The following is a 14,879-nucleotide window of genomic DNA, read 5'->3' on the forward strand; positions in this document are numbered from 1 at the left end:
AATTTCAGTCACGCAACGGTGGTATGCACGAGACATCTGTCACGTTTTTCAAACAATAATCGATAATTTAATGGGTCCAATTTTGGCAATATGATTAATAAACCAATTTCGAACATAAATTGATGGGGATTCTACGAATTTTTTTTTGATTTTTATCCATTTCTTTATATAAATTCATTTATTTACACATTTGCAAATCTAAACATAGATTTAACTATGTACAAAAAAGTGGTATTTATAAGACCAATTAAAACTTTACTACACATTTATGCATAAGATATGCTCGGTCTAAAAACGTTGGCTTTCGAAATTTGATATTGGTGTTTGCAAAATATATGCAAAAAGAATGCTGAGCGAATCAAGTTTCCAAAGATTTATGATGATTTTTTACACTTGAATTTACACATATATGATTATAAATTCATAGTATTTTGTTCAAATCAAGTGCATTTTTGGCAATAAATTGATGAATATTCAATACCGGCCATTAATCTATGGGCACTATTGCAATATTTTACATGATTCGAGGCTATCAATTTTTATACTACTTCAGTTCATCTGATCCAAATGAATTTTAGCCCATGAAATGAATTTTGGACCATTGCTCCTATGCTTGGAGTAGAAAAACAGTCACTTTAGATACAAAAAAAGAAACAAAAGCATTTTCAAAATGAAGGTTGTTTGTTACTTCCAAAAACAAAATGCTCAAACCAAAATTGCCCTTAACCCAGTTATTCTTTTATCCCGAATCTTTCAGTTTTGCTAAAATTCATTTCAATCGGATCGCAAGTAGAAAATGTCAATTTTTGCAATAGTGGCTTTTAATTTAACTACTAAATAGAAACTATAATTAGGTATGCTAAGATGATTTTTAGTAGTTTCTATTGTGTTTGTATTGTTAACTGTAATTTTGATGAAAATGGACTATATGAATGAACTCATTAATGGTTATTGATAGTGACTGTGCGCACCAAGTGAAATCAAATACATTTCCGTACACCAAAAAATAAACAATACATGAAAACAAAAATGTCTCAACAACCAACTATGGCTTACCTTTTATGGGAATTTTTTCCACATTCAATGGTCAAATCTTCAATAGCCGTCCATGATTTACGGCGATCGTTATTTAGTCCGATTGTTTGTTGTGCTTGCCAAACACCATTGTTAGCAGCTGCTGTCAAATCAGGTAATGATGGACATGACGAAAACAAACGTGATGCACTCAACTGTGATGAGTTTTAGTTTTAGTTTTTTTTCCCTTCACATTAGTATTTACGAAAAACTTACCGCTGGATTTATTAAACCTGACGCCATATAATACTGATGATGATGGTGATGATGATGATTATGATGTGATGAAGATGTTGAGTTTTTCATTTGAACCACACTTTCGCGAATGTTTTGCAGATGATTTAAAGTATCCTCTATACAAATGAAACATTTACACATTAATAGCGTTGCATTAATAAAAAAAATGCCGTTGATAAATTACCTAGAATATTATTGAATTTAGTTCCAGGACTATGTGGAGTTACGCTAATTATTGGCACCATGTTATTGTTTACGTGGTAATGATGCTGTTGCTGTTGTTGATCCTATGAAAAGATTTTAGTTTATTTTTATTTTCTATTTTCGATTCATTTCTTTGTTACTAACCTGTTGAGGCGGCGACGCCTGATGATGCGTCTGTGATTGTGGAAGCTGAACGAAAAGTTAAATGAATTTTATTCAATTTTATTACATAAATGAATTTAATAGGGCCAAACAAATTGTAAAATTTATTCAATTACCATTTTCGTGGTTGAATTTAAAGCTGCATAAGTTTTCTTCAGTCCAAAGTGATTGTTATTGAGAGTTGAGTTTGTGCTGCTACTACTACAGCTACTGCTGCTATTATTTAAATCTCTTTCTGTACTTAGTGCAGACAAATATATCGGCTTTGTTGACGATGACACCGCTTCGTTCTTATTTTCACATGCGTTTGCGTTCAAGTAATCAGTAATTTCGTCAACATCACTGTCGTCATCTAAATTGGTTTTTCATGGAACAAAGAACAAAGTTATTAACAAAATTAGAATTTAAAATACAACGCGCACATGAAAATCTTTTACTAAATTTTTGATTCAATTGAATTTAGTTGTAATAATTGCATGAATGGAAAAGCAAAATATGAAAAAAATACGTGTTTAGCAGCAACGACAGCTCTGGTACATGCATGAATTATCAACTGAATTTCGAGCAAATCACATGATAATAATGTTATGAACATTTTCTTATATATATACAGAAAAGATACAGGATGTAATTAAAAACATGTATTGATAATATGGTGCACATAAAATAAGCATAGCATACAAAAGAGAGTTTCATCAAAATAAAGTACAAATCCAAGAGAATATCTTATCGAAAGTACTTTATGTTGTACCTAGCTTCGAATCATAGCCGTTGCTTTACATTTTTCACCGAAGTTCATTTTCATATTTACCATTTCCGCTATTCTTGTTAGTACAGCAAATTGTCAATAAATCCAATTATGTCGTGAATAGGCTTTGTTTATCATCATAAATATTTATACATACATACTAAAATGATATTTGATACTTTCAAGCACTCTGCTTCAGATTTATTCGAAACTAATATTTCTAAAAATGAATTCTTCAAATGAATAAAAATATAAAAAATTTGGAAAAAACCATTTTATATGGGACAATGTTTGTTAAAAACTTAAAAGCACATGCTGACCCCTGCATTCATGGTGTTCAAAAACTCCGAGTCTTATTTAAAATAAATTAAACATTCAAATGCATTATACGATTCATAATTGCACGTACCAATATGTGCATTAAAAAAAAAGAGAAGCATATCATATCAGGATGATGATATTGAAGTGATGTCCTCTCTAAATATATATTTACTTTTCGGCTAAAGACAGTATAGTTTTCTCAATGTGTTCGTTTGCGTCGGTATGATTGTCAATATACTCTTATGCCTTTGCGAAAAAGTCCTTGGCCAAACAATAGATGCTCACTCATTGTTCATTGGTACAGTTTCTGCTTTAATTTCCCTTTATAAATGAATAAATGATGAAAGTTAAATGCAACTGATAAGATAATGGAGTTTGTTTCTGTGACATTTTTTTTTTGTTATAATAATAAGCAGTTAAGTTTATGGGAAATGATTCATAAATCATAAAATTAAATAGAAATATGACTTCAAGCGATAAATAACCGTCATTCATTGAATTGTGTTTCAATTGCAGTTAAAATAATTAAAACCGTACCAATTACACTCTCATATCAATCAATTTCTTGACTTTTCAACGATGCTATTAATAGTAATTCACACGTTTTTCTTCTTCTTTATGTGGTATTATTTTCGTCATGTTGCAAATATCTTGCACACGCAATATACAATCAGCATGCAAAGTCTTATTGGAAAATTATAATTACAAATATGTATAAGTAATTTTGGTGGCCAATGTGAACTATGTTCGTTATTACTGACTTTTATTCATTGTACAGGTGCCATTTTCTCCTTTATTCAATTGATACTGGTGACAAATATTTGAATGGTGCCCTAATTTAATTTGAATTCAAACCAAATATCGAATAACTGAAGTATATTTTTTTGTTGTCATACTGAAGTTGGCATTGCAAAAGAATCGAATTTATGTGAAATTCAATTAGAAGAGAAAATTGAAAATTCATTGTGTGCGTTAACATGATCGAACTCTATAACGGTGTTTCGATATATTTGAATGTGGTGTGTGCATTCAGGCACATGGAAAATGGAATTGTATGCCGAATAATGATCAAAATGTTATAATGCGTTTCACGAAATCGTTCGATATCAAACTTATAAATTTTTAAGCAAATATGAGATGAGGACACTTCTTGTAATCACAAATTAAAGAAAAATAAAGACTTTGGCCTCAATATAGTAGTTGAAGATATCAGGTCAAACCAGTACACAAGCTCAGAGGATGAAAATGAAAGAAAACAGCCACAGAGAGAGAGAGAGAGAGAGAGAGAATGTGTATCCGTCAAATATAATATACATCTTTGATATGGAAGAACGATTCTCTTAAAGTGTGTGCATGAGCATGTTCCAGTTCTGAGCACTTCTTTTTTTCAATGTCAGTGACAGTATATCCCATTTTATATACCATGATTCGAGGCAAATGATTGATATATTGAAGATATGGGGCACACACGTCTATACTTTCACCACAAACTCGACTGTGAATAACGTTTGCTTGTGTTACACACAATATGGACACCACATTTCTGTAGTACATACTACACTCTACAAGTATATAAACGATTATGGTTGGAGGCGAGATGCCAAAGGTATAAAGGGGGGTTTTTGTTTGACTTTTAACGGGCGAATTTTTTTTGTATAATAAATTTGTTTCTGGATGTCTCAGCGTCATCAGTTACTCGATTTTAATAGCTACATCACGATTTAATAGAATCATATCTGATGAGCGTTTGGGTAATGCAACAAAAAACTGTGACATAAAATGGTTGGGAACGACAAATTATTAAAAAATGTATTACAATTTATTTCGAAGCGAGCCAAACAATTGGGCAAACAATGAAAAGCTTAACATGTATAATATAAATTTGTCGATAATGAAAAGCCCAAAGTCTTCGTATTAATTAATATTTAAGCAGTGTACATACAGTATACACCCAGCGATGAAAAGAAATCGATGCACTCTAGTTAGTAGTACTTTGTGGCAAAAGTATGACGCATTTCAATCCTTAAAACTCTGTGTAGGATGAAGTACTATTTAGATATCTTTGTGTCAACCCAAACAAAACAAATGGATAAATGACTGCTGTTGCATCGGTGCAATTCATCTTTTCGGCATCATTAAACAATTTATTCACAGTTCATTATGAATTCACTTTTCGAATTAAAAAACAAAATTCTACTTAATTTCCCGCAATTTCCTGTTTTTTTTTGTTTCGATTTTTTAAATACACTCCGAATTGGCGCTGTGTAGGAAGTGTATTCAACACATACTAGTAGTATATTCTCTATATCTTTTTAAAACCGCCTATTTTTGGCACTCAGTTTAACAAAACCGTCATGCAGTAACCACACAGTAGAAAGTAATAAAAAACATTGATTAAAATTTTAAAAAACACACTGAATGTCTTTGTATAACATTTTCAACAACATATACTTTGTAAATCGAATGCAATGGGGTCGTTGAATATGGATAAATAGTAATTAAAAAAAATGACGGAGTAGAGACTTCAATTAAAGACCAGAGTGATAAAAAATAAGAGCGATGTCAAAATCATGCTTGAAGCATGGAAACTGTATCGTAGATATCAAGTTTCGATTAACATAAGCGATTCAATAACAAGCATCTCTATTCAACCATTTATTTTTTTACACATCGAGCAACGATACAATGTATTCATTACATAAAGTAAATAGAATCAATTGAAAAACATCTCGACTCGAAAAACCTTGGACAATTTTTTGAAAGATGTGAGGACACACTCTTTTTTTCAGATTTCTTATTCATTTTCACAAATTGTGTTTGATAAGAGATTATTCACAAGCGTCATCTGCAAAATTGTAGATTTTGATAAAAAAGCTACTTATCAGCTATCTCTTATCAATATCGTCAGCTTACAAGCTACGTAAGTTCTTTTTTTTCTCTCGAGGAGTAGAGAAAGGTTAAAGCAATGACGAAAATGAAGTGTATTAAGCATCTTTAAACGGCAGCCATAGATCCTGCATCGGAGAGTCGGATTTTCCTTATTCGGAATTTTCTTTTCTGTCATATTTTCCAGGATTTATGGGTGGAACGGATTGAAAAGAAATGTTGCCGAGTGTGAAATATCTTCATTAAACACGGCCTATGATTCATTGTATTTAATGAATTTATCCCTCTCTTCAAGTGAGCTATATACTTCCCTTATCAAATTTAAGTGTGAACTATATCCAATAAGAATCCGTCATATGAGTGAATAACGAAGACATTTTCATGCTCAATTGCACTAGCTATAGTTGATTAACGCAGTTCATCAGTTTCGATACATATTAACTTACTTTGTAAATATGTGCACACCAAAATCTATCCAGTTTTATGTTTCCACCATTTTGAATCGATATATATATTATTTTTAATAAAATCCATATTACTGTTGTTATTATTTTATGGTTAATAATAATATTGTTAGTAAAATTGTTAGTTGCCATTCCATTCGATGATGATTTATTTACCTGAAGTGTTTTGTACAAGATGTTCGGTGGCTCCATCATTGAAATCCATTTTGTAAGTAACCCGAATCGCACAAATGTAATGTGTTAATATTATAAATGTACGGCTACGGCGTTGGTATAACGAAAATGTATTTTTCTCGATTGCGTCCTACGATATCAATTAATGTGGTTTTTTATAGTTGCATGGGTAAAAAAATCATTTCTTTTTTCAATCGCATCGATCTAATGATTGACATTATCACTTAGTTGAATTAGATATTTGGTTTGTATCATTATTTAGTTTATTGTGAATTTTAAATCGCGTTGTCAGTTTTATTGTGTGTTGCAATGTATTTTCGTGAATATTTCATTTAAAGAGTGAAGAAAAAACTTTGCAGTGAAAAAAATAATTGACAATATTCAATTTGAACATCATTTTCAATTTAATGAAATGGAAATCGCTTTTGAACACATATAACAAATTTGAATTCACAAAGAATGACCAAAGATCAGGTACATATCAGAAAACTAATGTTGAATTTCCATAATTCACACAGATGGCCATCATTGCTGATTTACATTTTAATTTCACATTTGAGTGATACTGATCGACTGTAATATTATTTAAAGTTAGGTGTGTAATATTATCAGAGTCAGTCATATCGAGAGAGAGAGAGAGAGAGAGAGAGAGAGAGAGAAAAAACAGCTCAATGATAGAAAGAGTATTATATTATGTCTGTCAGTTTGTCATTTCAATATTTCAGTACGATGACATTTTCGAACTTTGTGAAAAACTTTAAATTACCAAATTTTAAATTAAATTTCTCCTTTTATCAGAATAAGATGGTATCTACAAACAGCACCAACCTAGGTAAGCTCACAGTTAAAATTGCGGCTATGATTCATCGGTTGTATTGCACTAGACTATGTTAATAAAATATTCTACTAGATATTGACAGTGCGGTATGCATACAAATAATTGATTGTCTGAGAATGAATGTTTTTTTTTGTATTTCAAGAGAAGTCTCACATTCATTCTCGAGTGTTCCGTTCTTGATTCGGATGTCTAGGGGTAAACTAACGTTTCATTACCCCAAATCAGTGATTCTGTAAACTTGTTTTCGAATTAGTTTCTATTCTCAATCAAATCAAGTATATATTTATCATAAGTCGAATCGAAATGAACGTCATGAACACACCATCTTGTATTGACCTTTTCGTCTTCGTAAATTCATTTCATTCAGTTTGTTGAGTCACGAAGCTTGAGTTCGTGTTTTTGCTTCATTTTTCTTCACGTGCATACTTTTGCTACAAATACTCTACTTCTGACAAACATCAAATGCTCAACATCCATTTATTTCACTTTCCATGCACACTTTGCCCGCGTATAAATGATTCTCATCGTTTTCTCTTTTTAATAGCAACAATTTTTTTTTCTCTCGTCTTGTTTTGATTTACATAAAAGAAGCATATTTTAATTAAGGAAATTACGTTTATTTAGACGCAACGGAATAGATGCATCTTTTTCTCTCCATATGATTTAAAAGAAACGGTGAGAATAACAAATGATCGTGTTTTCTCCAGTGCCTTGGGAAAATATGCTCAGTTGAATAATTGAGAGAGTTTTATGTGAGTGTTTGCGTCTGATTGCAATTCACTTGAAAAGGTGAATGAAAAGGTTGACGCTGTTATGGACGGAGTCCAACTTTTCATCGCCGAACCGATGCAATTGAAAATTTGTTTCAGAGCTGACCACATGAACAGAACAAAGACAATCTCATGTTTCCTTCATTTTGTCGCATGACCGAAACGTTGCACCACAAATTGTGGCTTGTGTGGGAGCGGTGCCAGAACAATGTTAAGATCAACTTGACAACTCATTGTGTCGGTTTCAGCTACGAAAATTCTTCAAGATATGCGAATTGTTTAATGGTCCTTGAAGTATGGCTAAGTGATTACCTGTATGGCTGTTATCACTGATTACAGGCCCTGAAAAATCGTGGAAATTATGTGACGAATTCGAAAATGCTTGATGAGTATACGACATTGTCCCCGATATTTTAAGCGACTTCCACTAGCAACTGAGACGATCGGTAGAAGATTGATCAATTATCAGCACGGATCGCATGTGAGCAAACGAATACAAGAAATGCGTCGAGCAATGCTATCATTCTTCAATTTGAAATGTTAATAAATTTTGATGTGGAACTGAATCTTTAACATTTTGATGCGCAATGAAAAATGCAATGTTTGCAGTATTTCTTTATGTCGATTCCCATAGTTTATTTTGGACGATTTACATTGATGGTTTTACATAAAAAAGGGACTTTTCACATCAATTTTTACACGCATATTGTTGAAATATACATTTTGTTGCGACGATCTTTTTATCATATGAGTTCAATTAAGATAGAGCAAAATTTTGAAACAAAGTTATAACACTTTGGCTTTTCACATTTTACTATTAGCAAATAATAGTGTGAAATTTGCGCGATTGAAGAATGTTGAATTGGCATTTCTATGGTCGACGCAATACCGTGAATATTAAGTTAAAAATCACACCTCTACACACTACACACTACACACACACATCTTCATTTTTTCTCCCTCCATTTCTTAATTTAGCCGCTTAATATTTTGACTATCGCGTAAAGCAGAGAAGAAGAGCGAAAAAATAACGAAACTCAAAATTACAGTTAGAATTGAAAACGAATAACTAACTGTGTGTACAAATAACGGTCGTTACTGAATGAATTGAGCGACAATAGCGACGATCTTCTTTTCATCTTCAATGTTTGAGAGAGAAAAAGAAAGAGCAAAAAAAATTGAACGAAAAGCAGTAAAGTTTTTGGAATTAATTGCATAAAAATTCTTGTGAAGATCTTTTCTATTGTTAAAATGATTATCAAATAGAAACTCGTGCATAAAAAAGGCACATCAATGTTCACATCGTTTTATATAAAATCAAAATGATTTCAACATATGAAGCTGTGCGAAGCGTTGAACGTTTGACGAACTGAACGCCAAAACAAAAGTGAGTAAGCATGTAAACAATTCGTGCTGACTATCGCCACGACTATCAAGAGTTTTGCAAAGACGAGCAAATGGTGTATCTTTAATGAGAGCTCATTGTTTCAACTGCTCACTCACTCAATTCATTTTTCTCTTCTCTGCCATTTGTACTGTGATGTGCAAAATTATCTTTATATGTGATGTTATTGTGTTTGAGAAGGTTGTCTCAATGTATCGATTATTAAAGTTGTCATAATACTATGGAAAATACTTGGAAGAATGCAGAACATTTCATTCATTATAGTTTTGTATCACTTTCTTTTTATTTATTTTCGTTCTTCTTATTTTCGGGAAACATCACCGAAATTGAATGAAACATTGAATAAATCTCAAATGCATCCAGGCAACTAACTATAAATTAAATTTAAGATAGAGAATAAAAAATTTAAAAAAATAAAAGAAGAAGATAGAATCAAATCTACAATCTCGGAAATGCTAGCGGTACATTTTAACACAATAAATTGTGAATGTGCATCATATGCACAGTATTGTGGAATAAATAAAAAAAACGTTGCATTTTATTGAGTGTACGTGTAATATGTGTATGAAAAGTAGAGAACGTACTGAATGGAATGGAATAGGGTAGATGCTTATTGATTACAAAAAGGAACATATCTGTGGCACAGAGCATCAACATTGAAAGTTAACATTCACAGTGGTTGAATTGTTTCCAATGCAAATAAAAAGCAAATGGATGATGGCAGGAGAATTTCAACTGCCTACATATATGGGAATAGTGCGTAACTCTAGAGAAATAGAACGGAAAGTTGATATAAAATTGAACAGAGCTATAGATAATAGTTTTGAAACCAATCAGATTCTATTGTGCAATTGGATGTTGCTCAAACTGATAAACCTAGTTTCGTTTCATTCGTTTTTAGTGCTGTTGCTTTTTACAGAAATGTTTTGATATGGAATGACAATATCAAATGGATTTGAGGAACGATTGAAAATGGCATCTCTAGCGTCTTTTGAAAAAAGGTTGAAAATGTTAACAAAACTAAAATTCAAAAGACAAAGATAATGAAAATAACTGCTGATCGCACACGCATAATATAATTCTAGATTTATTATTCATAATGGCTTTCGTGCAACACAGGAAATGATACTCTTTCTATATTGGCTGGAGTTTTGTATGCGATTATAAATTTATACAGAATTCACTTGTAAGGATTTATTGAATCCATGTGCATTTAATGAAAACCTCCAATAAACGGAAGTGTCAATACGAAAGTAATAGTCTATTGAATTTGCTTTGTATTTAATTTCTATATGATCATAATGAATGGTTGAGTAAATGCTGGATGCTCACAAAACTCATACATTTAGAGGCGCATATAAACGAACACTGGCTGCATAATGACTTTCCCAACCAACACTCATTCAATTTAGCTTGCGTACACCTGAATTTTCGTGTGTTCAATCGGTTGAACCAATACCATTAAATACGGTCATTGTTACAGTATGAGTGATTGTTGTTATACACGCGGTTCATAATGTATTGAGTGATGTTACATCTCAAGAATTAACCAATTCAGAAAATAATAAAATTTGATAAATGCTCTACTTTTCGATTGCCTGCCACTCTGTCATATCGAGGATTTTGAGATGGGATCAAAACGATGTTTTCTTTTCTTGTAAATGGCAGCAGCACATATACATGCGAAATAAAAATGTATTCGATGGCAAAATTTGTTGATGGCAAAGAGTCAAACCCTCATATAAGCTAAGCAGTGCAAATACAACGACAAATGTAATGATAATATACTTCAAAAATTAAAAAAAAAAACAACAAAGAAAAGAAGAGAGAACAAAAAACACGAAACAGAAAACATAAAAATGAAGTGAATCCGAATGATGTACAAATACAACACGAACAAAAACGATTTTACATATACGTATGTATGTATACATACGAATACAAATACGTATGCACTATCGCCAAACCAAACCAAGCTAAAAACCAAACAATATGATGCGATACAAAACGAAGTGAAATGAAATGTAACGAGTTGGAAAGAGAACGGTGAAACATACAACAATTTCATTTCATTGGATACCTGTGGATTTTTTCCGTTGGTTTGCCTTCGTTCGTTCGGTTGGACGTGTTCTTCTTATGTATTTTGGTTACAATTGTGTGTTGTTGTTTTTCTTTCTGCTTACTTATGTTGCTGTGGCACTGCCGCTTCTTTTCCCTCAGTGTCGTTTATTTATTTCATTTTTTTTTTTGGGTTGAGGTGTATTCAACTCTTACTATCTTTTTATTCGGATGCTTTTCGTGAACAACTCTGTATGGAGGTGACGGTGCTTCGTTTCAGTCTCTTTATTTTATTCGTATTTTGTTTTCGTTCTGCATAAAAAACATTCTTCTTTCTTTCACAATTTGATTGTTGTTGTTACTTCTTTTTGGAAGCGTATATTACTCACTAACACTACAAAAAAAATCTGAAAATTGTTGATCGTAAAATGTCTTGGCCACAATTCAATTTGCACTTAATTCACCGCTTGCAAAAAAAACAGAAATGATTTGATTTATATTGAGCATAGGTGCTATGCCCTGTTATTGAAGGTAAGATTTATCGAATCAAATTAAATGTTTTCTTTAAGAAGGTCACTGACGTTAGTGAATCCTTGAGCCGACCGAATATTGTACAAATAACATGGTACATCTAAATGTTGCACTGGGATTGAATTTTGTGGTGGATGGAATGTACTCTCTGCAAAAAAACCAAAAAAATTGTCAAAATCAGGTGGGCACTCGTTCATCATTACAAACAATCGAAATAATAATTCAATAAAATATTTATCAGCGAACACTTTTTGATGTTGTTGTATATGAATAAATATTATGAGCTCTTGAATGGAGATGACCACTCATCTGAAAATACTAAAAAAGTAAACTGAATGGCGTTTGTAGTATGTTTATTTCACTGTGAGCCAAATGTCCAAAACATTATTCACACTTTATTTTGCAATGAATCGTGTATAATTTTCATAAAAAAAAAAAACAAAAAAAAACTGCAGAGTTCACAGAATTCACAAAAAACTCTCTTTTGTTTGTGTTCATTAAATATTTGTAGCACAATATCTTTGGGGCCGTTTTTTTTTAACGAAACGAATAAAAATGTTTTCGGAAAAATGTAAGATGATGTAGTACCAATGTGTCACATTATTGTTGCAAAATATTATATCGTGTGCACCGTACTCCTAATAAAACTTCAATTACTCATCGAAGAAATGTCCACGTTTGAAAAACACAACTAACAATGCGTCCATCCATTACAAATGGGCACCTAACTCAAACTAACTTGTATTCCGCAAAGCTGTTAGCTATGCATAATACACAACGATTGAATCATTGTGTTAGTCTCCACTGGATCGAACGCATGTATTCGTACCTACGTATACAATAAATGTGGATCATTGAAATGGATTACGATTGCAAGATGTACGAGCGAGAAGTGCGCAACCATTGACGCTATGCAGAGAGAGACAAGTGAACGAATATCGCAGGGCTGGTGTTGGTCGTCTGTCAGTTTTCGATTTCAATTTATTGTATTTGTGTATGACGGAGCATATATACACACAGACACACACACATGTGCGCATACACACATACGCATTGAGTGTCATTTTGACTAGCTATATTTTTTGTATATATGTACGCATTACATACCATTCTTCACAAGTAAGTCTTTGTATAATCGTAATTTTCAGGGATTTGCCTGCGTTTTTCGTTCGAAAGGATACTTGAATTTCGTCGAAAGCGATTCAATCAATCGCATCGAATAATCCAATAACGTCTAACGCTTCTCATTTCATTAACCAGCATTCAAAACAATCAATCGTCTTCTGTTTTGCGCACACAATAATCTCGCCAATTCTTTCGTTTGTGAGGTGAGATTTATAGGCAGTTTTACTGAATAACATTTCTTAAGTACTTTGAACAATGTTTGTTATGATGCATACTACATTGTTTCAAGCTTTTAAAAAGTCCGTCGAATTTCAAAGCTTTCTAAAGCAAAAGCATTTTTTTATAGTACTGCCATCTGGCCAATGTCGTTGTAAATCAAATTGTAATGCTTTCGAAAAATGTTGTGCTTAAATATAAGTTTATAGAACGTTTTGATTTCAAATATTTTGCGTAGAGTTTTATCGCCAACAAGAGAAAGAATATGTTAATGAAAATGTTTACACAAAGTAATTCTTAAAATAGCATTCATTTTCAAATGGTAAATGGCGTATTCAATTTTGAACCCATTTGTACACGATTTGGTAATATTCAAATTCGAATCCGAATAATGGGTGATAAATATTATTGGAAAGATTCGATCCTTTCTGTATATGATTGTTGAGAATTCGCACGTAGTCTCTTTCTCTCTCTATCTCTCCCTTCTTCATAAAACAAATAAGAACATCTTACATTCAGCCACATTCGACTTTCGATCAAACATACAAATAAACATATGTTTTTTTTTCTCGTCCACAAATCAAGGCAGGCCACAGTCCACAGATAATTTCATAGAACGGATAGTCACAAACAACTATAAGTGGTATTATGTACTGTATTTATCAGGCAAGAAAAATTTTCCGCAATCGAATGACGAAAAAATGATTAATTCTTGACAGAAAATAATATTTTCCATTATTCGCTTACGCAATAGATGATGATTCCGTCATCATGAATAGACACATACGAATCCATTAACGTAACACAATTTTTCTACACTATCATCCATGCATATTGGCCACATTCATCATAGACAAATTAGTTGTATATCGTTAAAGAGTTACGATTTATGTACCATTGTTTGTAGAAACTAGACTTAAACGGGTAGCACAACAACTGTGAATTAATTTACCACATTTTCGTTATATGCAAAGATTAAAATTTATTATTTAATCAGATGAAGTTAAAAAACGGTAGTATGTCCTATCTATTATCTAATTTTTTTTTTTTTTTTTTCAAATAATTTTTAATTATGAAGGTAACTTTTATGGCCAATTCAAAGTATATAGATGCAAAATATTTACGTTTAGTAACTAATCAATTTTATGATATTTTTCTTGTATCAACTGCACTTAAAACAACATTTTTTGCCCGTAATCATCATATTTGTGGAAATCAAGAAATTTTTCATTTATATTGAAGCAAACCAGAGATTTCGATAATAAGCATGTGTTGAATTTCACACATCAAAACCAATCAATGCATAAGAGTTGTGCGAAGCACATTGTGCTAGATGCCGATTGTTTTGTGCTATAGTGTCAATGTATTGATGCCTTTTATCTAAGTATTGATTCGGTTGCGATAAAAACCTTGAAGATTTTCAATTCATCTCGCCAAATGTTTTTTTTTTCTTTCTTTCTTTTATTTAACATTCGTCGTTAATTGCAAATGTTTTGAATATTTAAATTTTGTTAAACACTTATAATAACTTAAATGACAAAGAGCTCAACAATTTCAGCTCTCAGTACATGATTTTGATTTATTTTTGGTGATAAGTGATGTACAAATTTACAAAATAAATGCGAATTCAAAAACTGCTATAAAAATTGGACTGGGTAAAATTTGA

At 31.8% G+C, this 14,879-nt stretch overlaps 1 protein-coding gene across 11 annotated transcripts in view; it reads right to left on the bottom strand.

Moving 5' to 3' along the window:
- The window catches only part of LOC116349846 (rho guanine nucleotide exchange factor 18), a 36,398-nt gene extending 23,782 nt beyond the window's left edge, over positions 1 to 12,616 (bottom strand). For 9 of the 11 annotated variants that reach the window (XM_031781517.1, XM_031781509.1, XM_031781501.1 and 6 more), the window contains exons 1-8: positions 12,461 to 12,615; positions 11,364 to 12,020; positions 6,253 to 6,400; positions 1,794 to 2,029; positions 1,660 to 1,704; positions 1,496 to 1,598; positions 1,291 to 1,427; positions 1,057 to 1,229 (exon numbers count right to left, since the gene is read on the bottom strand). In XM_031781517.1, the coding sequence (XP_031637377.1) occupies positions 1,057 to 1,229; positions 1,291 to 1,427; positions 1,496 to 1,598; positions 1,660 to 1,704; positions 1,794 to 2,029; positions 6,253 to 6,301 (743 nt within the window). In that variant the 5' untranslated portion in view covers positions 6,302 to 6,400; positions 11,364 to 12,020; positions 12,461 to 12,615. Of the gene's footprint in view, positions 1 to 1,056; positions 1,230 to 1,290; positions 1,428 to 1,495; positions 1,599 to 1,659; positions 1,705 to 1,793; positions 2,030 to 6,252; positions 6,401 to 11,363; positions 12,291 to 12,460 lie in introns of those variants that run through there. The other 2 variants (XR_004201964.1, XM_031781531.1) reach the window with 2 other exon arrangements.
- Positions 12,617 to 14,879: the final 2,263 nt, after the last annotated feature.

Source organism: Contarinia nasturtii, unplaced genomic scaffold (genome assembly GCF_009176525.2).
Source record: "Contarinia nasturtii isolate CC-2019 unplaced genomic scaffold, AAFC_CNas_1.1 Cnas_scaffold_129, whole genome shotgun sequence".
NCBI lineage: Eukaryota > Metazoa > Arthropoda > Insecta > Diptera > Cecidomyiidae > Contarinia > Contarinia nasturtii.